Source organism: Athalia rosae, chromosome 8, assembly GCF_917208135.1.
Source record: "Athalia rosae chromosome 8, iyAthRosa1.1, whole genome shotgun sequence".
Taxonomy (NCBI): domain Eukaryota; kingdom Metazoa; phylum Arthropoda; class Insecta; order Hymenoptera; family Athaliidae; genus Athalia; species Athalia rosae.
The window spans coordinates 4,714,526-4,740,508 of NC_064033.1; the positions used below are offsets into that span (position 1 = coordinate 4,714,526).

The following is a 25,983-nucleotide window of genomic DNA, read 5'->3' on the forward strand; positions in this document are numbered from 1 at the left end:
TTCATTCTATCGTTTAATAAAAACGCTCCGAGCAGCGGCTCTCTCGGATTTTATATTTTCACTTTGAATTATCGACTCTTACTCGTATATTTGTGTACACAGTGTCTGTGTATTTGTTCCCGCATCGATGTGTTCGTTTATCATAACGTTTTCAACTGGTCTCGTGATCGTTGGTCAACTTCAGTCGGCGTACAGTAACCGTTGGCAAATTTCATACTAAATATTTGAAAATTGTGTCGTTATTACAAATAACGGAATTGAGCCACACGATGTATAGGTGTTGGTACATCGCTGTATATTACATTTATATAGATTTGTAAAATCGCGAACGATTGATAAATTCACACGGAATTTACCGCGAACCGCGTTACCCTGTACTTTGAAGAGAAAGAAAAGCAAAGTCGAGTCAAGTTGAAGTAAAAAAAGAGAAAAAAAGGTGAATTTCCTTTCCGCGTGCACGAATATTGTATAAAATAACGACGGTAACACCGATAATTACTTTTATGGTTAATAAAATTAATCAATACATCGAATCCAAGGATGTGTATTATATTAATAATCGTCGAAGGATGAGCTAGCCGCTGCTGATGCTTAAACACACACGCGCGATATTTTGCGATAAAACTAAGGTCTCATTTTTAAAAATTAAATAAATTATCGGTGCAGGTATCGCGATTATAGTATTCTTTTTCAGTAACTAAATAGCATTGTATATCCGTACACTGGTGTACGGGTACGTATATAGGATTCTATGCGGAGATAAACTCGCCACCTTCGCGATCTTATGATCATCAAGGCGAATGGACGCCCCGGGGCTTATGTATCTGCTCCTTGGTACACGTATACATATATACCTACTCCGCATGTCACACTGAACTTCCTGTTTCTAGAGCTTATTGAACCCCAGATCTATATTTATATACCTACCTATATGCATCGCATACATAGGGTACATACGTACCTATGTACCGATATTAAATTACGAAACTATCCGATACCTGATGGATACGATTATGATTTATATTATTATTTTTTTTTTTTTTCTCAGTTATATTTATTTCAATCGCTCGAAATAATTTCAAATTTATTTTTTTTTTCTCCTTCTCTTCTCCGAGTCGATATCAATTGATTCCGATCGATGACATTTATGCTACGCGTATTGCTACTGCAATTTACGTCGTTGAATTAATTTTTTTTTCTAAACTTTTTCGATGTACAGCGAAGAGGGAATTATTTATATTCATTCACTTATCCTTACCTTGATGCGTTTGGTCGAAAAAAAATATTTTCGCTGGTCGTTGCCGGCCAGAAGCAGCTCTAAATGTTGGACAGCGAATTCGTGGAGTGAGATAATCAAATTTCCCAAAAAGTTACAAAGTTCTGAATTTTTTCTAACAATTAGTTGAAAATTTGAAATTCAGAACGACCGAACTGTAGACAGTGATTCTTAGATACAGGATTACATGTCCTCAGTCTATCGTCATTCGATAGAAAAAAGTGATTCCAATTCTTTCGAAATTTTCTTTTTCATATTCTACGCGACGCGCAGTAATGATCTTGAAAAATCAGCGCTCTCATACCGACCCGTGTACACGGCATTTAATCGCCGGTTTTCCTCATTCCATTTCACAATTTATACTCGCGTTGCGCTATCACCGCTGGAATTTATTTACCTACCATATAGTTTTACCGGTATACATACGTACGTACGTACGTACGTCTCACCTACTCATACATTACATGGAAAAAGGATTTTCGAATTTTTTTTTTTTCAAATCAGGCTCAACGCAGGTACACCCCTATCGCATATTTTACAATCTCGTAAATTTATTAACTAGTTCAGTGAATCGAGTGTATTACCGATGAAAATATGTTCGCAGGTTCGACACGTGAAAAATGGAGACGAAACCAAAAAAATCTTGCACGAACGTGCTCGTTCGTACGCGTATACCTAGGTGGGTCATGTGATCGGCGTACGAGTGTACGGTGGTACGTACGTGCGGCGGGGAGACCGGCAGAGTCACGGGACTCAGTGAAAGTGTCTTGTCGGATTTCTGTGTTGGAATACACACCTCGCGATATTTTGTATACGTATATGCATGTACGTACGTACGTACATCAATTCACACGTTCGAATACCGCTAGCGGTTTATATCCTGTATGCGGAGGTATTAGCGGGCGAGCGTTCCTAAGAGGGCAGGAGAGGCGAAGACGAGCGTTAACTTGAAATGAAATGAAATGAAAAGAAAAGAAATTGGCGAAAAAGGGAAACGGAGGAACGGGGGGGGCGGGGGCCTCCGCAGAAAGTGGTTTACCACCCGACGAACGACCGCCACCGCACGACTCCTCCATTTTTTTTACTCGCGACGATCTCCGGGTAACAATTACCGCTGATGCCCGACGGACCTACCTCACCCTCGCGTCCGCTTTTCTTGGCCTCCTTACTTCGGAGGCTGTAAAAGATTACGGTAAAAAATCAACGGCGGCTGATACGATAAGTCGCGCGGAGAATTCGCCTCTTTTTTTTTTTTTTCTCTCTTCTCGTTTCGCGCGAACGAATCGAAAGAAAAAAAGCAAAAAAAAAAAAAACAAAAAAAAAATAAAAACAAAATCAACCGAACAGAAAAAAAAAAACCATTACACATATGTGTCAGTGTGTCAGGAAGAAATTGTGCGGGCGAGAGTGAAGCTCTCGAAGTTACTCAACTCGAGTTATACACGCACATAGGTATGCGCCTATACTTACGCGGTACGTAAACGACGGTATATAACGTGTAGAAATATATAATTTGCCTACGCGACAAGCTACGGTCGAATACACTGGATGCACTTACGGAGCGATTAATATCGCGGCTTATGTATACATAGGCATGTGCACATAATATCACGTGCTCCGATGCGCGCTGCGCTCGTTTTATTTCGTTCCGAGAGAATTTTTACCATTTTTTTTTTTTTTTTTCTATTTCTTTTTTCTTTTTTTCTTTTTTTTTTTCGTCGAAAAACGGGGATGAATCCGACGAGAGGAACGTTGCGAGTTATTAATTCGCGGGCATATGTACGTGCGCGCGTACGTAACGCACGGACGTAATTACCCGTTGGTATCGCGCGTGGAAGTCGAAGCCACCGCGCGTTGCGTGCGCCACGATCTACGTGGAGATTGCTATCGGGACGTATCGTAATGACGACGATCACGATAATCGTGAATAGCGAGCTACCCGTATGACAATAGTTTCTTAGTTAGTTATTAAGAATTACAGCGTTATTTACCTTACGTTGTAGCGTACCTAAGGCAATGGCCTACCTCCCCGCTCGGTTCTTGCATACGTCACTTCATTGAACTATGACGTCAGAATGCACGCCAGTTTTTTTTCATTTTTCTATCCTTTTTTTTTTTTTTCCATCGCTATCTCGTACGCGACATGTACGTGTACACGTACATGTCGCGTACGTATGTGATGCATAAGGTAGCCTTCCTTAGGTGGAAAATTTGGTTCAAGGCTTTCAATAATAGCCACGCGAAAGAGAATCTTAGGTGACATTTATTGCAAAGCGTTTTTCGATCCTCGTATACTTGTACACACACACACACACATTATCCGCGCATCTCTCATCTTATTATAATATAATAGCGTATCGCATCTCGCATCTATTGTCTAACATTTTTTCTCTTCTTTGATTGTTGTTTTTCTTTTTATTTGTATTATTTATTTATAGGCTCGCGACGTCTGTAGATTGATGATAATTAATTTCGTCGAATCGCGGTGTAAAATTTTCACGGAGAAATATTTTTTTCACCGTCCAGGTATACTTAAATAGATTAGAAAAATGGAAAAAAAATTACCTCGATATGGGAAGTGTATAAGGATTTCTTGGAGGACGTTAACGTAGCGACGAGGGGAATTATTGTTCCTTTATTATCATTATATTTATAAATGTTTTTTTTTTTTTTTTCTACTTTTTCTTCTACTACGTTGAATACCATCGATGGGAATAGGAAGGATATTAAAAGCAATGAATAAATACCGCGCATATTTTACCTAGAGGAATAGAAAGAGAGAAAAAAGGAACTAAATTATTGAAATGTAATTGACGAGCACCGCGTACCCGTAAAGAAAATTCCTTTGGGCAATTGAGGGTTTTTTTCTCGTTTTTTGATTTTTTTTTTTTTTTTCTCTCTATTACCCGGAGCAATTTGTGCTCCGAGTGGTTGAGCGTATGTGGAATTGAGGGTTACAAGCCATGTTCTACCGTGTAATTCGTTATTTCTTGTTTCTCGTTTTTAGTTTTTTGATTCGACCAATTCACTCGTTTCGAATGACGTTACGTCGTGGTTTTTATTCGTATTTTAATTTCTTTTTACTTTTTTTTAGGGCCGCATTTCATTCGGGTGAATCACTTTTCGACCAGATATATTCATTTCGTCGTGATTTCGTGTGTTCCGCATTCTCGTATTTATTCATTTATTCATTTTTTTGTGTACCTATTCAATTTTTATAAATTTCTTTTCGAATCTTTTCGAATGTTTTCGAATTTCGTGCGCTTCGTACACCTCGTTTTTCGTGAGTCTGTATCGCACTTGACTACCCGGCGATTCTTTTCTGCTTCTCTTCGAATTTCAATTGGCTCAATCAACTCGAATGTAATTGATTTCCTTCTTCCTAATTTAAATTAGATCCCTCGTTTAATTTTCGTTGCCTAACCTCGTCAGCCGTATAATTCCTTAAAGTTTCAACGCCTCGATAACACGGCTAATAAAATTAACGTTCATTCATGTACGGGTAACTTCTGAACTAGAAACTATAACGAGTTCGTCGAACTCGAACTGAAAAGTTGGGGGTTTTTTCCCTCCACGATTTTCTTATATCCTCCTCCTTCTCCTTCTTTTTTGATTCTTTTTCTCTTCTCGTTTTCTCTTTTCGAGTATTCTAGAGGTAAAATCAATGCGATTACCGCAGCTAACAACAAATGCGCCTCATGCACGGACTCGAATGAAGTTAACACCTCGTTACAGAGGTGAAAATTTGTCCGTTCGTTATTCAGTTTAGTTTTAAAGCTCGAGATTCCTTTACTCCTAGTAGTTTAGTTGAATAGTAGTAGTAACTGCTGCGGTGGTAGAAGTAGAGGAGGAAAGAGGGGGCGGATAAACAACAATAAATAAGTTAAACGGGTGCGCTCGTGGTGACCTGCTTTCAACAGTAGACATCCTTGTGTTTCATAATACCGCGTACCAGGGCGTCCTAATGTTGCACAACGAGGTGTATGCTAAAAAGAAAGAAGGAAAATATTCAAAATTAGAAAATTTTACGCACGTAATTCACATTTGAAAGCGATAAAGTGTTGATAACTCCATCGATATTTATCCCTTTTGGATTTTTTCCATTTTAGGGCAGAGTTCTATGATCAAGAAACTTGAGAATACCCTATGAAACCCCATAAATATATCGATTTTTCAGCCAACAATAAAGTGTTTTAAAAATTGATCGTATGACACTTTTCTTACGTATTTTGACCTCAGGAATTCGAATCTAAAAGAAAAATTGACCTATCTCTAAAATTGACCGAGTTATCCCCAATTATCAGCTCTTTGGGGTCAAAAATAAAAAATTGATTTTCTGATGTACCTCTATGTAATTTGAGCTCAGAAATCTGAATCTGGAAGAAAAATTTATCTATCTACAGAATTGATCGAGTTATCGCCATTTTTCCGCATTTTTTAGCATAAATTCGAGGATATCTCGAAGGGGAAAAATCGTAGCTCAATTTGGCCAACGGATTCGCGTTCCTGAGGTCAAAATACATAAGAAAAGTGCCATACGATCGATTTTGAAAAATAAACATTTTTGGCCAAAATTTGAAAAAATCGTAAGGGGTACCCCTTGGAAAAATCTCAAATTTTGGCAAAAAATTTTTATTTTTCAAAATTGATCGTATGGCACTTTTCTTATGTATTTTGACCTCAGGAACGCGAATCCGTTGTCCAAATTGAGCTGCGATTTTTTCCCTTCGAGATATCCTCAAATTTATGCCAAAAAATGCGATAATTTGGCGATAAGTCGGTCATTTTTTGAGATAAATTAATTTTTCTTCCGGATTCGGATTTCTGAGCTCAAATTACATTTATAAAGACTAAAAAATCAATTTTTTATTTTTGACCCCAAAAATCTGAAAATTAGCGATAACTCGGTCATTTTTGGAGATAGATTAATTTTTCTTTCAGATTCGGATTCCTGAGGTCAAAATACGTCAGAAAAGTGTAATACAATCTATTTTTAAACTAATTTACTTTTGGCCCAAAAATCGCTACAAATCCCAATCGATATACCTTAGATTCTCTGGATTTTTGGGCCAAAGAGGAAGTTATGACACTTTTGTATATGTATTTTGACCTCAGGAATCCAAATCTGAAAGCTAAAATCATCTACCCATCCAGTCGATCGAGTAATCATCAATTATTCGCTGTTGGGAGCATAAAAATTAAGAAATATCGGTTGGTTTTAGTCGTAGACCCACTTTGACTCGTCGCAATCCATCGCAATCGAAATATTCGAATTTCTCAATTCACCAACGAGTCCGAGCTTAGCTGGAGTCAGGTAGCCACGAGCGAGGGGGTTTGTTTTGAGGCGTCACCTCTGCTCAGCCCCCAAGGTGACGACTCACAACAAAGCGCTACGCTGCTGACTGCGCTGACTTCAGCAAAGTTCGGGTTTGCTCGTAGCCCAAAAAATTCGAATATTTTGACGCAGAGATATCCTCAAATTCATAGTGGAAGAAGCGAAAGAATGGCGATAACTCGATCAATTTTATAGATAGATCAATTTGACTCAGGGATTCAGATTTCTGAGTGGCACGTTTGACGTGGAATACCCCATATATACATAATATGATTATTATTAGGATCGTAATTAGTTTCCTTATATTTGAAAGAATGAGAAAAAATGAAGAAGAAATTAAAAAGTTGAAAAGTTTACAAAAAAAGTAATTAAAAATGAAAAGAAACGTTGTTATTACGGTATATGCATCATATACATATAGTTACAGTTCTGTCCCTGTCGGATTGATTGAGGAAGCGATTATTACACTCAGACTCGCTATATACCACATGTATAAAATCAAGGATCCTAACATTTTTCTTTCTATTTTTTTTATCTCTTTATTCACTCGTGTTCAAGAATTTCCATAATTTACATGACGCGGTAGCTTCAACATACACAAAACTTGAGAAAATACTCTAATAATAATAATAACGATAATAATAACAACGATAAATAATCTCAACATTTTTTCGGTCGCTGGAAAATATATTTTTTTCATATAATTTTCTAGGGGAAGAAGAAAAAAAATGCAGAAAAAAATTCCTCTCGTACGCCTGTAGAGTCGTCGTCCAACGTTCTCTCATTCATTTTTATACGGCGTGAATTGCGGTGCAGGTAATAAAAAGAATATATGTGTGTTATTATAACTTGCAGTACAAGTATAGTATACGTGCATACCGTTTTTCCACTTTCTTTGAAGTCCTGCTATCGATTTCCGCTGTATATACCAACCTGGTACACATATAAATATGATCATTTCTGTTTCGTTTGTGTTTACGCGTTTTTCACGTCCGCCTCGGGACTGAAAGATGCGGACTTTCACCACGGTTTGATTTTACACAGAAGTATATGACGTACGTACCTATGTATAGATACAACGTTGATATATAACTATATATTTTATATACTCTCCCTTCATATAGCTCGCGATTTATGCCCGTATGCACACATTTTTCTATTCATTATAAAATTATAAATCACGGTTCTTGCGTTTGTCCTTATTTTAGTTGATTTTTTTTTTTTCTTTTTTTTTTTTTCTCTCTTAGAGAATTTCTTCATTCATACATGCGTACGTGACGGGTGTATAATTGGGGATTATTATAAATATTCCGTGAATCCCGTTTGTTTACCGAGCTAAGCCCTTATTTTTTAATATCTTTTATACACCTCTTCAAACTTCTTTCAAAAATTCAATCAATTTAATGACTTTTTAATACTCCCGATGACACGATGGAAATAATTCACGACTTCTGACGTCATACGGATTTATCTAAATATAGTTGTGGTTTTTTTCTCTACTTATATTTTTCTCAATTAATTTTCTATTCGATCAGTCTTTCTGTTTTTTTCGATTTTATTTATTTTTTTCAACTTCTTTAGGAATTAGTAAAATTCTCAGTCATCGTACATCTGAATTCCGCGTTTTTCAATGAAGTTTTCTTTTTATATTTTATTATTTTTCGATCGGTTCGTTCGATTTTATCGTTTTTCAAAGTAACGCGATGTATAATCAAGGAATTTTTCATACATCACGAGGACAACGTCATCCGATTTTTCCTACCGCGTGATGCGTGCGTTTTATAATGATTTCTGGGTAGCTGAACTTTACGGATACATCTATGTAATTCTTTGCGGATGCAATGTCCGTGTCATATAACATTATCTTCATATTTATAAAGCACACTTCACCTACTATACACGTTTTACTACCATCAGCCTGTAGATCCTACTGCATAGTTTTTTATCCATTCATTCATTTTGTTCGTTTTCTATCTTTGGCGCCTCGCGAATCGTAGCGCATTATTTACTCAACGGTCTATACTTATAATACATAAATATGTATGTATAATATATACATAATTATCTGAAATTCACCGGGTCACATGTTCACCGAAATGGCTAATAAAAGTCATTTCTTTTTTCCGTTTTTTTTTTTTTAAGAAGGTACGTGATATATGCGTGTATGTAAATACATATATGTATACGTGGATACGTGATTCGAGTCATGTGAATCGGAATATACCCGATTACGTAATTCTTTTTTTAAGGTAAAATGATATGCATTAATATATATGTATACGTGAAGATTCTTTTTGCTCCTTCTTTTATTGTAATAAATTTAATATCTTCAACCACTTCCGCGTGTATTATGTGTATGCGAAATCATATACTTCGGTAGGCATCGAGGGCTAGCGATTGTAAAAAGGGTTTATCCCACGAAAATTGCGAAGAAAAGATACGAAATAAAAAGAAAATCAAAAATTGAAACATATCCAACTATCAGGGGGGTTCGAAACTCAAATTCCATGTGGGCTGGGAGAATTTTCAAATCAGTCGATGAGAATAGGTATTTCAAAAAACTGTCTAGATTATCACACGAGCCTATACGCATGTTATGTATACATATGATAGAATTATATGTACTATATACGTGTATGTTTAAACAGGAATATTGAGTCATTCATTAAGATATCGTATATGTAAGTTACAAAATCGATCCTCAAACTGGTTGTCGGTTCTGCATTTTTATTCTTATTCTTCGTTTTTGTCTTGAAAAAAGAAAAGGGGAAAAGAAGATTATCGCCAACTATTCGCTGTTCGACAATAGTATCCATATTTGTCGTTCAATGAGCGTTGAAGATTCTGGATGTGTATAAATATATTATACAGAATCTTGTATTTTTTCGTTCGATTAATTACCGAAAAGGAGAAAAAAGTCTTGTTTTATTTTTCATAAATCTGTGGTAATTTGTTGGGTTTTTTTTTCTTCTCTCTCTTTTCGTTTTCTCGTTCTCCCTATATGACGAGGCGAAGATACGATTGAAATAAATTAATGGATTTTTGCCCTACGCAAATTAGGCATCACATTATATACCTACATACATAATAATCACGTGCCTCTTCAACCAATCATTATACATTAACTATACATATGCCTACGTGTTTATTATGTATGTAGGTATATAATGTAATATTGGTCAACGTTCGACGTGTGTTACGTGCTGCTGCGTCTTCTTGTCACAAGATAGTTTACAAAAAAAATAACATATACATATATACCGAAAATAGATTGAAAAAAATTACATACATTGGATACATATACATATGTTCGTAGTATATAGAATTCTTGATGACTACACGCGCGTGGATTATTATAAAACCGCGTGATTATGGGCACCCACGGTGAGACTTTTCTTCTTTTTTACTTTTTCGATTACTTCTTTTTTTCTTTTCGTTATCGCTTTTTTTTTTTTTTTTTTTGGTCCGATATTCACGTACACCTTTTACACGGTATAGTTGATGATAATACTGCTGTATTACCGCGAAGATGACGACGATGGTAGGAAATAGGCGGAATTACAAAGGCGAAGATTAATAAATAATAAAAAGAATAATCGATAAATAATTAAATAACAATAAAACATATCCGAAAAGAAAAAGGAAGAGGAAAAAAAATAGCGATTGAAAATTTACACGTACACATACAACGCGAGACCATGACCCACCTTGAGAATCACATGACTCTCTAACACACGTGCATACGGTTAATATTGTAATATCAAATGCGATGGGGTGCTGGAGTGTGGGAGCCGGATGATAGTTCAGATATATATATGTACCCATAGGTATATAACCTCAGAGAAATCAACATAAATTCACTTTAATAGTCCAATTTATTTTATTATACACTTTTTTCTTCGGTTGGGAACAACTTATGGCATGCGTATACATACGAAAGAAATAATCTTTGAAAGTAAAAAAAATGAATTGCAAAAATTCATTTTTCTTTCTCTGTTTTTCATTTATTGTGATTTTTTTTTTTTTATATTTTATCTCCACTCAATCTACAGTGGTACATCGGAAATGAATTTAACTAGTTACAGAGAATTTTGATGTATTGTTACACATGACATGAAACAATTATATATGTACGGCGCCTGGGTTTTTTTTATTTTTATTTCAATATCATTGTTATTTATCTTCGACCAAGACGTTGGTGTGTAGGTATAATTCAACGATAAACAAGATCGAAAATTATATGGTATCGTTATACCGGGTGTTATGTAGATCCTTGTACTGCAGCACATACTCGCATTGTACGTGTGTATAATAGGAGGATATCGATAAATCAAGGTTTCGTGACACGAACGCGACGTCACGAAAATATATATTCAGATTATCTGTCCTTTCTAATCGCGTATTTCAACGATCGGAGAGAGAGAAAGAATTGTATAAAATAATATGTACATATTTTTGTCTAGGAGCTCTGCTGGTGGCAGCTTATTATTATCATTATCAGTTTTTATCATTATTATTTCAACCGTACTGTTCAGGCATTGCACTTCATCGTCGTGTCGTTACATGGGCGGTTTTTATTGTCGGTTGTTTTATAATTTTTCGTTTACATGGTTTGTGGAGAATTTCTCTAGACGTATTTGCTAGGTAAATTGATACAGCTTCTTAAACGACAGAGCTGTCGCCAATTTTTCAATTTTTGAGACGAAAAATTTTGAGATAATTCAAACAGTTTTACTTTTAGCCTGATTCAGTAGACGGATTTGCGATCTCGGGATTAGATTTCAGAAAAAATATGCAATTTTCGGCTTCGAAAATCGCAGGACTATAGATCACTTGGCCGAATTTTGACTAATTTTATCAGGAGAACTGACGGCTCCGCGAATTGATAACGTATACTCGTTGCGGTGTGTAAAGCAGCTGATCCTGTTTTAGAAATGTGATTGTCATTCGGAATGGGTCGTTTTGTCGTGCACGCTTTAGTTGAGACGACTTTTTAGAATATTTAAAATTTCTTACACGCGCCGGTAGATTGTAGAGATATACATTTAGATACGTAAAGAAGGAAATGAAAGGAAGGAAGAAATTTATAATACATTACATACGTACTCACATGTACTTTCAGTTTGTAAAATCGTGAAGTAAGTTTGAAGTAAAAACTTCAAACTATAATTCAATCGTAACGCGTTCAACCAATTTTGCTTCTTCGAATAAATTATCGTTACGTATCGTACATGATAATTGTAACTGGTGAATATGTACCAATTAGTTTACAGGTAGATGAAATTTCTTTTGTAAGTTTTGCTACCTTTTTTTCTTTCTTTTTGCTATCTTATTTATTATTTGAATTACAATTCGCAGTAGGTACAATTTATATAGCGATAGAAACGTTTTTATTATGGATATATATGATGGTTATAGAAATTGGAAGGTTTTAAGAGAGATCGCGGATCTGTAGAGTTGCTTTAGCGCACGTGATGATGACGATGATGATCCCCTTTCGTTATTTTAAGTAGATATTGCCAACGATTGCCGTACAGTTGCTGTGCTCTTGGATACCTACGGAAATACTGTAATTGAGCTAGCTTAGATCTTGTGTGTTTCTTTCTATCTTTCTCTTTCTCTTCGTTTTTTTTTTTATTCATCTGCTCTTTCTCACGAATGAGAATCACGAGTTCTTTCAACTAGCTGCCCACCTTTCTTATGCTCTGTCGGTGCTGGTGATGCCGTTGCAGTTGTGTAACGCTTTGAAGTTAAAAGTAAAAACATAAAAATAATATAAGTAACTATTACTCATAAATCTATGCTGAATTAGAACCAGAGATTCACTTTCTTCCTCAAATTATTAAAACTAAATTTTTTCAAAGACTTTCTTCTCGACACGTGCTTTTTATACTTACTCGCCCACAGATGCAATATAATTATCACTGTTATACTCCGTACGATATATTGGTGTATTAATTATTCATTAAGATATGTATCTTATGTAGAAACTTATGCAAAAATATTTAATAATTGGCAATATGTATTACAAAGCTTTGTGATTGTACGTATTACTATTATTATATATGATATTCAAAGATGCGAAGAATATTCGAATAATATTCATAGGGGTAACATAATTCTGATACATCCGTTTCTTATTATAATTGTTTCATATCATCTTGTCATTTCTCTTTTGACATTTCATTTTTGAATCACGTGAATAAAACGATATTAATTTTTTTCACTCGATTCGAATGATCGAAGCCATCGAGAGAATCGAATCGAATCGAATCGAAAAAATTGAATTGAGAATCGAATACGAAACTGTCATGGCCGCGGTGTTGGGAGTATTTTATGCAAGTATCGTTACCGAAGTTAGAGGTTCAGATTGAACTTTTTGACCGGGTATTGATTGAAAATAATACAATAAAAAGCATAAGCGAGATGAATTTCGTCGCTAGACAGTGTTTGAGAATTGTTAGAAATGAAGTTAACAATCAATCACACGTTTGCGGTTTGGGGAGACCATTTTCATTCAAAAGTGCTTATGCGCTAGAGAATCTCTATCCTAAAAGTAACCTTAAACTTTTCACTCCAAACTTCGTAAGTTTACCGAAAAAAACTTACCATTTATCATTTTTCTTGATTATGTCAATGAAAATTGATAAATCGATTTGAATTAACTCGACTTCGAAAACTCGTAGGTGCCTTTAGAGCCGGATGCGCCTTTTAATGGATTTATACCGATAGATGAACTGGATATAACGTATAGTCGTAGCAGCGGACCTGGAGGTCAGAATGTTAATTGCGTAAACACAAAAGTAGACCTCAGATTCAACATTCAAAAAGCTACCTGGCTGAATGATGAACTCAAACCAAAGCTACTGGAAAAAGTAAGGAGATGACGTAGTCTTTCATGTTAAACGATAAACGTTAGTTGGTGGATTTTGAAATGAGATTTACTCTGTATTTCAGTATAACACTAAGATAAACAAAGAAGGATATCTTGTGATAAAATCAGATGTGACTAGATCGCAGCAATTGAACTTAGCTGACGCTATGGAAAAACTCAGAACCATGATCAGAGCTGTTGCAATACCTGAGCCACAGATTTCTGAAGAAACTGAAGAAAAATTAAGGAGACGTCACCTCAAAGCCGTACGAGAACGGCTTATCGCCAAGAGGAAAAGATCCGATATAAAACAGAGCAGACAAAACCATGATGTGGACTTCTAAGTCTTCTTTTTTACCTGTTTTCCAACCCGTACCTCGTTCCATAATTTAATGTACAGTTTCAGCCAAAATAAAATACAGAGAAATCTGTACGCCCCGATAGATTGATATGATAGAAATTGAAGTACGGGGTGGATAATAGTAAATAGTTGCCAACGTATGAATTAAAATTATTTTTAAACAGTATCCTTTTACCTCTTGGATTTTTTTTTATCGATCAACTGCGCGTTCACCAGGTAATAATTCCAGGTAGCGCCACGTGCCTTGAAATATTCCTACAACCGCGAATTGCTGACAGTTTTGAGATAGTGTAGATTTTTTCTCGTTTTAGATAAAAAATCGCAAATTTCAGTCAGACTGAATAATTAAATTTGCATAACCGCTTTTGCAACGATTCGCACCACTATCAAATCGTGATAAAACCGGGCATGCGAGCAGGTGCGGTGCGCATTCTTGAACGTTGTTCGCCGTTGCTAAGCGACCCACACGGTTTTAAATGTAAACACGAGTTAGCCAACACTTGACGTTTTTAGCGTTCATAACGCGAGTGAAAATGTCATTTAAAGACTTGAGAAGTATGTACGAATTAAGTTAAAATTTATGGGATGATAATTCTTGACTGGATTTTATGATTTTGGTTGGCGATTACTTTTATTATCTTCTTTAGATTTTACCGAGATGATGAGGGTCCTCGGATACCCGAGGTTAATATCTTTGGCAAATTTCCGGGTTCCAAATTTTCCTCTTGTTGCCGAAATACTTATTTGGCTCGTCAAGAGATTTGATCCTGACGCCGATATTCCCAGCGAACACAGTTCGGAGCAAGAGCGAGTTGCCCTAGTTAGAAGAACTGCTGAATTTATGGTGCGAATAGATTTGCATGTCGTATATTCCATAATATTATCAATTGTCATAATTCTACGTTTTTATAAACATCATACAGGCGATTAAAGCAAACATCAAATTGAACACAAAGAAAATTTATCAAGCTGATGGTTACGCGGTGAAAGAATTATTGAAAATAACCACGTTACTTTACGAAGCACAAACTCGCAGCACGGAGAAAGCAATTTTATTGGGAGATAATCTCCAAAGTGGTACAAATTTTGACATTTCTGGAAGGATCAATGAACTGAAAACAACGAGGCAGCTGGCCAGTCAGCTAACCATCAACGGAGCCACGCTCTTTGACCTTTTGGGAAGAGAAGTTGACTTGCGAGAAATTAGAAACAATAAAATGTCCAGACAGTTCGATTCCTCAGAGATTGAATTGGCTATGAAAGAAGTGATCGAGAGTATCAAGCTGGAGATAAGCGACACCAAGAAACAGATAGAGAATATCAAAGACACCGAACAAAGTTTGGATGCCAAAATTGAAAGGCGACGAACAGAGCTTGATCGCAATCAAAAGCGACTTCAAACTCTCAGAAAAGTTCGCCCAGCGTTCATGGAAGAATTTGAAAAACTCGAAGTCGAACTCAAGGGTCTGTATGACATTTATCTACAGAAATTTCGATATCTCGCCTACTTGGAACATCTTCACGAAGACGCCGCCAAGGCTGAACAAGAAAGATTTGAAAGAAGGCAAGTCCACAACTCTCATTTGATTCTGCCTCATGAGTCATTGGGTCATTATCTTCGAAATTTATCGACCGGATATAACTCGGACACACGATGCCTCATCTAAATTCCATTCGTATCATGGGACCAGCCTCACGGTAATTATAATATTCTCGATGATCCGTAGGCAAGCGGCGACAAAGAAGCAGCTCGAACAATTGAGAGGGGAAGACGTGACCTTGGAAGGTCTTTTGGAAGGAAGTGACTCGATATTTAATTCAAACCAGGAAACGATTGGGCATGGTTTAGGCGATAATGAAAAGCAGTTGCAGGAGCGAATAGGTCAGGGAGTCAGAATCAAGACTGGTAAGAATCGGCTGGAACGATTAGAGCACCACGTCCTTAATTCCAAGTCCATAAAATTTTGCCAAGGCTGAAAGCCGGTGGATCTAGATTCGATCTTTGCTGGCTCGGCTTAGCAACCTTTCGAATTGACTTTGCAAATTCACGACAGCTACGCCAAGTCAATTTCCCTTTGAAATCTATTTACCTCATCCTCTCTAGGAATGGGGGGGTCCTCGCGAGCCCAGACATTGCAGCGTCGCGTTTACGGAAGCATGTCCGGTCGCCAACGTGCTGGAATGGGTACCGCGTTGGATCTGAACGATAGCGTTGGATCCCTGGACAGCGACAGCGATCTCTTCATCGACGGAGATCTCGATGACGATGACGAGTTGATTAATTCTGACGGAGAGCTTGAACTGACGGGGTTACATGCTAAAAATAATCAGGAGAAACGAGCCGTCAGTAAAATCGATCACTCCGATGAGGATTTCTAATAGGTATCTTGAAAATTCTGTTTCATTTCGAAATGTTTCTTGAGCCCCACATTTCTAGAAATCAATTAACGGTAATTAGGTGACTTTTGTCGTCGGTATCTTTAACTAGGAACGTGATTTTTTCGAGCCTTGAAATTCTAATTTCGGTAACTCGTCTGATAGGTAATTCCACGTGTTCACTCTCGTTCGGCAGTACGAAGATTAGTTCTCGTAGAAAAAAAAAAGGTCTCGGGACCCACGACGTAGATATCTGATAAAATATTAGCAATTCGATCCTGCGTTTATTAGCAGGACGTAAAGTTCAAGTAGTAATATTTAGGACTACGAATCTTTACCAGCGTATTTCGAAACGGATCTTCAACTGAAACTTGACTGATAAATCCTTTATGCCTATATTTTAATGAATAGAGAAGAAAAATCAGAACTGAATTTAACATGGGATCAAAAAGAAAAAAAAAGAGGGCACTGAACTTCTTATTATCGTAATGATTTATTTTGCGATGTATAACCATCTTGGCGTTTGCGTTGATTATATATCATACAATATGAATTGGATTCGCAATCGGTACAACATGGTTCATTTTCTATTTTTAATTTGTCTCGTTTTCGTTTTCGTTTTTTTTTTTTCTGCTCATCATTTCGCTATACACAGATCAGTGATCGTCTGTTCAATTAGAATACGATATATAATAATGAATATTATTATACACGGATATTCGTGTCTGCGCGTATCTCGTTGAAATATTTTCTCCTCCTTTTCTTTTCTCATTAATAAATAGTTCACGCAATAATATACAATGAATGAACAATCGTTATCTATAATTAAATAAAAATATTTTATTAGTCGTACAATATAATTACCTATAATATCTCTTAAAATGTAGGCATTATCGTACAGTATCAATCGATAATGCTAAATCACACAAAAATAAATTGTACAAATTTATATACAGGGTGTCTTAAAAAACTATATCAAAGCAAGATTCTCCGTTCAATCGTAACTGTTACCGGCATTTTTTTTTCTCTCTTACATGCATATCGATGCTTTTAATGGTTCGTGTGTTTCGTTTCCGGTAAATCTTTAAAAATTAAAAACGAAAATGAATCACGAAAAAAAATATAATAAATAAATTCCGACAATTTACTATTATACCCAATTAATCAATTAAATTCTCTAAAAACTATTTCAAATGTACGTACAAGTTTCGTATAGATATGCGTCTGTATTTGCTTATTTCTTAATGGATTTTAATTAAGTAATTAATTATTATTTATTTTTATTTTTTTTTTCCTTTCAATTTTAAACCTACGGCTACATTCATTTATATTTCGTCTGATTTTTTCATGCGTACAAATCGTCTCTACAGCGGGAGTTGGTTTTTTTTTCCTCCACTCCATTTAAAAAATAAACGACAAGAAAATATGAATAGAAAAATCGTTCGAGTCCCTATTTTTCAGCCTATTAAATGTAAATTTCTATACTAATAGTTATAGCTGTAACATATTTTGTTTTCACGCACACTCGGTGTATATTTAGACCGGATTTTACTTAGGCTATTCATTTATTTCCTCATTAGGCGTCTCTCGTTTTTAATCCTTCATCTCCGAAGACGCCTAATTTTAATTGTAATTAACACACGTTCATCGTACGTATATTATACACGTATAGCGTTTGAAAAACGAAAAGAGAAGTGAGAAAAAAAGACCGAAAAAAGAATTGATTGTACGAAAAATCAGTGTCAGACATATCGTTACGATATAATGTTCAATTAATATTATAATATCCTAGCTACGTTAGGGGTAAATGAAAAAGCAATAGAAAAATTACAATCGTATTATAAAATTGCAAACAAGCACCAGATTCGAACTAATTTGAGGCGAGGCCTTGTTTTTTTTTTTTTTTATTTATTATTACTTTTTTTTATTTTTTGTTTGTTTCCTTTCGTTTTATATAATACGAGAAAAGCGCCCTTCTTCGTAGAAAAATATCATCAGTCCATACAGGGTAATAATTATACTTCGGGGTATGCGTCGTCGAATACTGTTCTTTCTTTCATTTATTCAATTTTTTCATTAATACTTTAATTCGAATTTTCGAAAAATTTCATTTCGTTAACTAAAGAAAATAAAGTTCAGCAGTCGTCATCACGTCGAAAATGATTAAGATTTTTTTTCTTCTTTTCTTTAATTCAATTGATTCAATCGTGGAAGATGAATAATAAAAAAAGCATCGTTTGAAATCTTTGTAGTCGAGCAAATAATTCAGATCTTTTCACGTTATACACGGTACAAAAACTGACAAACAGACAAACGAGTTCGATATTTTGAAGTTTCCAATCAATATCGATGTATCGGTAAGAAGGAAAATTTACGCATTATGTATATATATATATATATATATTTAATAATAGGTAAGAATAAATAAAAATAATAAATAATAAATAAATAATAATATATTATACCTGATTTGCAGATCAGAAATTGTTGTAACTATAAAAATATGTCCCCGCAATATTTGGAGGTCTTGTGAATACCTTAAAATTTTTATTATAGACGTCGATTAGTTTTTGCTACCTGGTAGACGGTACGGGTATGATCGGTATCGATGAGGTTTTTTCTGAAATCGGCGCTGCCGGTAGAGGATCGAGTTCGGGGAGTGAGCATTTTTCCATCAATTCTCTGTAACGCGATCTCACGTTCCTCGCTAAATCCGGTCCATATCTGTAAGCCGTTCTGTCAACGACCGATTGCGTCTTTACGCAATCATCTCCCCCGAATTCGCATACTCTGTAATGATGCAATATCGCTGCGTCGGCCGGTATATTGAGCGCGCCGTGTCCCGGTATAAATTCCCAAACGAAATGATTACCGGCCTCCACAACGTTCTCCGGTTTACAAACGTATTTGGAACGCTGTTTATGAGGATGCAATTTCATTCTCCGACGCGTTTTTCTCAACGTTATCAACGCAGCTTCTTCGGGCGTCTGGCTAAACTTAACACTCGGGTCGTCGGCCCATTGCAAATAAAAAAATGCGTTTTGAAAGGAATAAGCACCGGTCGATTTTGTGCTAATCCTCTTGCCCAGCCATCTGGAAAATTGTTAACAATCGCAATGAAATATAATCATCGTCTAGCTACCTACGGTAGAGATTTTTTTCTCTTTGTTATTTTATATAATTTTCTTTTTTTTTGCTCCTCTCCATCGCACTGCCAAGGTCTTTCGTTTCATTATACGTTGTACGAAACGAAACTGACTGGTAAAAAAAAAAAAGAGAGAGAAGAGGAAAAAATAAATAAATAATTAATTAAAGGAGGAAAGAAGTAAACGCGGTAAACGAATTTGTCCTCGAATGAATGTTGTTTTTTTTTTTTTTCTTCCTTTATTAAGAATTCGCGAGAGTTCCTTTCCCGGATGACGAATAATAACAACGTTTAATTGCCGAGGGAAAAACAGAGAGCGAAAAAAAATGATTATCGTCTCACAGTTTTTCAAAAGGAAACTCCTAATTGGAGGTGTGTGTGTGCGTGCTTTTTTCTTCTTCTCTGTAAAGGGCAAGACCCAGGAGATTGTAAAGGAGAAGAAAAAAAGATGAAATAATATTCGTAACGATTGTATTTTAAATTCGCCTACCTTATGAGCTCCGGTATTGTGTCATTGTGTCTTGGAATAATGTATTCGTCAAGATCAAGTAGAGCGACAAGCTCATATTTGTACATCGATCGATAAAGGCAGTCGTTTAACGCAGCGAATAAACCCTCTGTTCTTATTTCACTTTGGGATATCATGTCCAAATGATGCCAGGGTAGAAGTGATACCAGAGGGTAGTCGCTGTCCACTGCTGAACGAGATTCATAATCCTTCAACACACAACCAGCTTCGAGTCCTAACGTATCGTTGTAAAGTGTTACATGAGTAGCGCCCAAAAGTCTATGAAGTTCTATGAACTCTATGAGTTGTACAACCTGCATTGAAATTAGACAAAAATGAATCGATCGATGAACACAAATGAAGAGTCTGAAGCAGAGCGATAATAAAAATGACCAACGCTTACCCTGTTGTAATCAAAGTGCAGAGGCTTGACGCAGACTGCCAATGGTTCGCGTTCCTTAGGTCTGTCGGAGGGTCGATTTTGTATGAGTATTCTGTTCGCAGGTTGTGCTTTCAATCTTGCTACTACACTGACGGAATTTGGTACTCTGTTAGGAACTCTACCGTCGAATGTTTCCGGTGGTGTTTTTGGCAGGGGACATATCACAAAACATGCACTATACTTCAGGGTCCAATTCTCTCGAATCACCTGCAAAACGGTATTGAAATTGAAAAATATATCACACCTATTTTCGCAGATCTATTTCGGTCTGGCCCAATTTTATCAACTGTACTGTTTCTCACGTTTCACTTACCTTTACTTTAGCTGCGACCGTTATCGACGCTGTAGCGTTACCGGATCCTTGCAAGTTGTACCATAATCTGCACCATACCCTATCCGGACCCCTCGTTTTGGTGGCACCGATTACCCTGATTAATCCTGGACCATCGCCTCCGCCGATTCTATTATCGTAGTAGGCGGAATAGACGAAAAATTTGTATCTGGAAAATGTCCGAAAGTGGCGATAGACGTCCTGACGAACGAGGTGAAACGAGAATTGTTCTCTTCCTTTTTTTTAATCGCGCTATTACGGAATTAAATTAGAAAAATAAACTCGTGGCGCTGACGCTTTACTTTTGGCGTTCCCCTTTTTTTCTCTCATTCTTTTCAACGTGTTCAAATTTTCGAGCTAAGTCGCTCGTTTTGCATAGTAAAGACAAACGTGCTGTGGTTTCAGAAAAATTTTTATTTTCAAGTATTCCGTAAACGACTCTCCAGTTTCTCGCTAGCTGTACGCGAACTTATGCAAATTTGACTAATCTAAAGTACCGTGTATAGGTATACAGGTGTGTACAGGGGTAGAAATAGAGGGGTCGTCGCCTCGTTTTAAGGACACTTTGGAACGGTCTTCTTTTTTCATGCCATCTTGTATGATAAAAAAAAGAGAGTGAGAGAGGGACGAAAAAGCAGTGCTGCGGGTTGAAAAATCTTTGAGAGCTTCTCGACGGAAGTCGACTCCGTTCTGATGGGCGGTAAGGATGTTGATCAAAGCGACGATTAAGTTTTTGATGAAAATTAATTAACTAAAATTTCTGATGAATTTTAATTTTTCGAAACATGCGACGGGTATAGGTAGGTACGTCGTTTACCTTGTATTCGTTACTGGCAACCAGTCGGCGTGAGTCATTCGCAAACTCTGATTCAAATGCGGTAATTTTGCTTCGAGACTTGGTGGTAAACTCGGCAAACCTCTGGGATCGGTCAAAGCTGCCGCTGGCATTTTACTATCCTCGATATTTTTAACCATCAGACCGACGTGATCGTCAAAATTTCCCCTCAGGCTCCCGTAATCCTCCGCCTGTCGAAGTCGAAAGAGAAAAAAGAAAAAGTTTACGGATGAGAAATCAAAAATTCTTCAAATCTTTCTCCACTTTTTTCTCGTTTCTCAACTTATTCACCTCCGTATAATAATCGTTCGGGGTATACATCGTGATACATGATGCATAAGGGGTGAAGAAAAAAAATGAAAAACAATTCAATTCAATCGGATCGATTTATGGAAAATACTTTACTGACCCCCGCTAACTAGGTGAAATTATTACACCGCTAAAGCTACTATATTTGTAGCCGCAAACAGCGCAACGCGGGAAATATATTTTTCGTATCTAATTTTCGTTCCCCCCCCCCCCCATTTTATTTTCCATCTCTCCCGCGCGTTCGATAAATTCGTAACGCATCTGTACGAAACGTCCGGTATTTTATCGTTGTTATAAAATACAAATGATTGGAATAGATAAAAAATCAGATCGCGAAAAACAGGGGCGGGAGGGGATCTGGTTTTAAAATTTTCAGTTTCAAAATCAATAAAAAGAAATAGGGCGACTACAAATAAAGTAATACCATTGTTCGAATTCTCTGGCCAGCTGATGACATTAATCATTATTCACATCGTTATTGATTTACGTCTCTCCACAGTTCGGGACGTTGTAAATTCAAAAAGATATTCCAAACGTACGGTATAGTCAGGCCTGTTCGTGTACACCTACTAATTTAACGTACGTTTCGCGCCCTCGTTAATTAACGACTTCTGTATACACACAAATGTAAACCAGATAAACCACGTATACGTGTGGGTGTTACGTATACGTACTCTACTAATTAGGGCGATAAACCCTTGATAATTATGCTCACCCCGACCTCCTCGTAATCCGGTCTGTCCGGCGCTGCGATCAATCTGTGACCGTTTCTGTGACCGCCTAACGCTCCGGTTCCACCTACGTTCGATCCGTGTCTGTCGTCGATCAGAAATATTTCCGTTAATACTATCAAACCGAAAACTGCGAAGAACATCACCACCAACATAAAAGACATGTTCGCCCTCTCCTTCAATACACCCGCACCTCGACCGCCACCCGAACCGCCCCGACGCCCACCCATCCCCAAGGTTCTCTGAAACAATTTTTTCACTTCATTTTATCTTATTTCGTTATTGTTTGCCTTTTTTTAATAAAAAAAAACAAAAAAAAAAAATCAAATTTCAATTCCGTTCTGACGAATCTTTCGAAATTATTCACACTCCGTGGATTTCTTTTTTCCTCGACGTTTCTAGAGTTCTCGTAACAATTTTCATTTGATTTTTTTTTTTCTAAGGAACACCTCGGAGGAAATGTGGAAGAGAGAAATATTCTTTATCTCTCCTCCAGAATTACCTAGCCGTAAATCATTTTTGAGTCTCTGAAAAACCACCTTTTTCATCGTCCGTGGTATGGAAGATACACGCGTAGGTGTATATTTATTTCGTTGATTATTCGATCAATTGATTCGCTCGATTTTCAATTGGCTTGTTTATTCGAATATTCTTTCTCTTCTTTTTTCCACTTTTGAACCACGTGACGTGGTAAGAAAGATCATCATACGCTACCGTTCGTGTATCGAATGAAATATGATGTAACAAACTGTTTTCAACCGCAATTATTATTCAATAGTATACGGATAATAAGATACACCTGCATGAGATATCCTGTATTCGAATGTTCTCGATTATTTTTAACACAAGTGCTAACCAAACGTAAGGCCAAGATAACCACGAGGACGTTTAACAACCCGCAGTTATTCTTCTGATTATTATTATTATTTTTTTTTTTTCCACTTCTCGTTTCACACTTTTAATTTCGATTTGTTGTTCATCTATGTACACAGTTGTTACGAAACTTTTGAAATGAAAAAAATGCCTCGCATCCCATCGGAAGAAAAGAAGAGAAAGAGTAACACAGAATTACGATTAGATAATGCCGAAACAGTTGTAGCGTATAGTTTTCCGTAATCATCTGTGAACACGTGTAGTTTTTTTTTTTTCCTGTTTTCATTGGGTTTTTTTTTTTTTCATATATCATAGCGTTTGTTTTACTACGAATACTATCTTACCTAATGATAATAACAAAAATGCAGCAGAAGACCAGCTCGAAGTGAGGTCATACATGAGTGTGAGATCGGCAATCGCAGACAGTTCTGAAAGGAAAGAGTTTTGAAAAAAAAATCAAATCGATACAGACGAATGACAAAATGGAAAAAAAAATAAATAAATAAATAAAATAAAATAAAACGACGAAGCTAGCAAGCGAAACCTCTGAATAATCGTAGTTTCCTCGCGTGCGATTGTGATCTTTAAATTTTTTGTCTGTTCAAGTTTCAACCACCGCCAGGGTGGGCGGATGATAAGGGTCAATTCGTTCAGAGGGTAAAACTAATCGCGAGGTGGGCGTGGAGGTTTTTTTTTTTTTACTTTTTTTTTTGTCGTTGCACCCGTGCAACGTCCGTCTGAATTATTCTTCCTATTCACTTTTTTCCTCGTTCCGTTTCGTGGGTAAAATTAGGCAGGCAAAGCCGTCGCGATTCCGTCGACGATTTAACGCACGTGATTAAGTTCGATTAAATAATTTCATAGAAACACTAGCTGGTATGTTTGCTGCACAGGCACATAGACACTCGTACGCGTTTGATGTCCGTACACCTGTAGACACGTATGGGCGGATAGAAAAATAAACGAATTTGTGGAAAATTTTGTAAAAATTCAACGTTTGAAATTGAACGAGTTTACGTTACGCAGAAGCGATCGGGGTAGCGAAACGAAATGACGATTCTTTTTTTCTCTTAGTTTCGACGATCAAAAACGTGAAACGCCATCTCATCGAGCCGTTAAATTTATCCGCGTTAATTTATATCGTTAATCGTATTATGCAATGAAATTTGCACGGTACATTATGCACACACCACACGTTACGTACCGCGTCTATTTATATATGTAATTTTATTATTTTTTTTTTTTTTCTTTTCCCGTCATTAATCCAGTTCGTGTTTTCTTATCTGTACAGGTTTCTGGTTTTTGCGGTCGCGTGCAACAGCGTCGCGAACGGACGACGGAACGTTGCATTTTGAGATGCGGATAATAACGTGAGAAAATATCACCTATTTTATCATTTAATTTTTATCACCGTAAATAAGCGGTGCCGACGTGTCCTCCGTACGTACGTACGTACGTTCGTTGACAATGTTTCAACGATCGTTATGCAACGTTATTTTATCCGTATAACGTCCGGTGTAATTATTTACTTTTATTTGTTTTTTTTTTCATTAATCTTTCCAATTGTCGTCATTATTTATTTCATGTCGATTGATCGGCGCCGCTCGCGGAACCTCGACATCTCTCTGCGTGTGCTTCGATAATTATTTTCGAAAAGAGAAAAGGAATGTGGATTCGAAGAGTGACGTTCCACCTGCGGCGGAAGGAAGACAGATCTACGAGGACGAAAATGGAGAGACGAAGAAAATCCGAAGGCAAGAATATCAATGAAATTAAATCGTCGACGTTCGACGTTAGACCTACCGGCATTGTTCCGCGACAGAGATGAACGCCGTTTTTCTCTGCAAAGGGCTCCTGCCCCTCGACGATAATTTTGACGATGATCCCCTTTTCTTGGCTAGCTCACTCAGATCCGCACTCGGCATAATCGCTCTCTCGTGTCAATTTCACATCGAACCGAGAACGCCTTCGGATACCAAAGTAATCATATTTTCGAAAAATTCACCCCGGGACGAACGATTCTATCGTCGATCATCGTCGTCGCACTTCTTAGCTTCCTGTCGCACTCGAATTTGAACGGGAAAAAAACGAAACAAAAACTGAAGAAAAAAAAAAAACCAAGAAAACCAAAAATCGGTCAACAATTAATTATTCTGCGCAAAGCAGTCGATGGCCCCTTTTTCCGGTACGAGAGTTTCAATTCTTTGACATTACGTACGACGAATCACATCACTTTGTAATTTTTCTTCAGCCCCCGATGGATCGAGAAACTGCGAGCAGACCTCAACTTCCGTTCTTATTGTTTGAGTAAACCGCGGTGCAAAAATCTTCTTTTTTTTCAAATTTACGCGACCTATTTTTTAGTATATTTCTTTTGTCGGTCCGATCAACGTCGTTTCATATTATTAGGTTGCTTTAAACTTTCTCGTCTCCTTATCGTTGTAGGAAAGCTCGGTTCTTCGGCGCCGAGGAAATGAATCTTCTGCGACGGACGACGATCGCGGAAATGTGTGGAAGAACAACAACAAAAAAAAATACAACAGGGAACCGTCAACTGCTCCTCGTCAACCCGTCGCCCACCACCACC

The 25,983-nt window shown here is 36.9% G+C and overlaps 3 protein-coding genes across 10 annotated transcripts in view; 2 read left to right on the forward strand and 1 right to left on the reverse strand.

Annotated features, from left to right (window-relative positions):
* The window catches only part of LOC105686334 (peptidyl-tRNA hydrolase ICT1, mitochondrial), a 29,199-nt gene extending 15,187 nt beyond the window's left edge, over positions 1–14,012 (forward strand). For 3 of the 4 annotated variants that reach the window (XM_048659939.1, XM_048659940.1, XM_048659941.1), the window contains 2 exons: positions 13,298–13,486; positions 13,569–14,012. In XM_048659939.1, the coding sequence (XP_048515896.1) occupies positions 13,298–13,486; positions 13,569–13,829 (450 nt within the window). In that variant the 3' untranslated portion in view covers positions 13,830–14,012. Of the gene's footprint in view, positions 1–12,905; positions 13,197–13,297; positions 13,487–13,568 lie in introns of those variants that run through there. The other variant, XM_012401020.3, reaches the window with a different exon arrangement.
* On the forward strand, positions 13,925–25,155 carry LOC105686329 (clusterin-associated protein 1). Of its 5 annotated transcripts, none has more exons than XM_012401014.3 (7): positions 13,925–14,062; positions 14,158–14,401; positions 14,494–14,690; positions 14,770–15,410; positions 15,574–15,752; positions 15,951–16,228; positions 20,380–20,516. In XM_012401014.3, exons 2-6 carry the CDS (start codon positions 14,380–14,382, stop codon positions 16,223–16,225), a joined length of 1,314 nt encoding a protein of 437 aa, XP_012256437.2. In that variant the 5' UTR covers positions 13,925–14,062; positions 14,158–14,379; the 3' UTR covers positions 16,226–16,228; positions 20,380–20,516. The 5 variants fall into 5 exon arrangements, 4 of the variants coding, with proteins under 4 accessions (XP_012256437.2, XP_048515889.1, XP_020708389.2 ...); XM_048659932.1 differs by having other exon boundaries at positions 13,947–14,075; XR_007279994.1 differs by lacking the exons at positions 13,925–14,062; positions 20,380–20,516 and adding exons at positions 24,688–24,766; positions 25,056–25,155 and having other exon boundaries at positions 14,150–14,401.
* On the reverse strand, positions 16,834–25,965 carry LOC105686325. Its single transcript, XM_048659925.1, has 8 exons — positions 25,200–25,965; positions 23,741–23,824; positions 22,508–22,765; positions 21,466–21,674; positions 20,631–20,817; positions 20,279–20,524; positions 19,858–20,189; positions 16,834–19,315 (listed from the first exon to the last, which is right to left on the reverse strand). Exons 3-8 carry the CDS (start codon positions 22,751–22,753, stop codon positions 18,796–18,798), a joined length of 1,740 nt encoding a protein of 579 aa, XP_048515882.1. The 5' UTR covers positions 22,754–22,765; positions 23,741–23,824; positions 25,200–25,965; the 3' UTR covers positions 16,834–18,795.
* Between the last annotated feature and the right edge of the window lie 18 nt (positions 25,966–25,983).

What these genes read in the sequence shown, in the direction of transcription:
- LOC105686325 (XM_048659925.1), bottom strand. Translation starts at nt 22,753, where the DNA reads ATGGGTGGGCGTCGGGGCGGTTCGGGTGGCGGTCGAGGTGCGGGTGTA. An exon ending in CGGATTACGAGGAGGTCGGG is followed by an intron (nt 21,675 to 22,507) that starts GTGAGCATAATT and finishes CGACTTCGACAG; the next exon opens with GCGGAGGATTACGGGAGCCT. An exon ending in CGGTCGCAGCTAAAGTAAAG is followed by an intron (nt 20,525 to 20,630) that starts GTAAGTGAAACG and finishes ACCGTTTTGCAG; the next exon opens with GTGATTCGAGAGAATTGGAC.
- LOC105686329 (XM_012401014.3), top strand. Translation starts at nt 14,380, where the DNA reads ATGTCATTTAAAGACTTGAGAA. An exon ending in GTCATTTAAAGACTTGAGAA is followed by an intron (nt 14,402 to 14,493) that starts GTATGTACGAAT and finishes TATCTTCTTTAG; the next exon opens with ATTTTACCGAGATGATGAGG. An exon ending in CAAGAAAGATTTGAAAGAAG is followed by an intron (nt 15,411 to 15,573) that starts GCAAGTCCACAA and finishes GATGATCCGTAG; the next exon opens with GCAAGCGGCGACAAAGAAGC.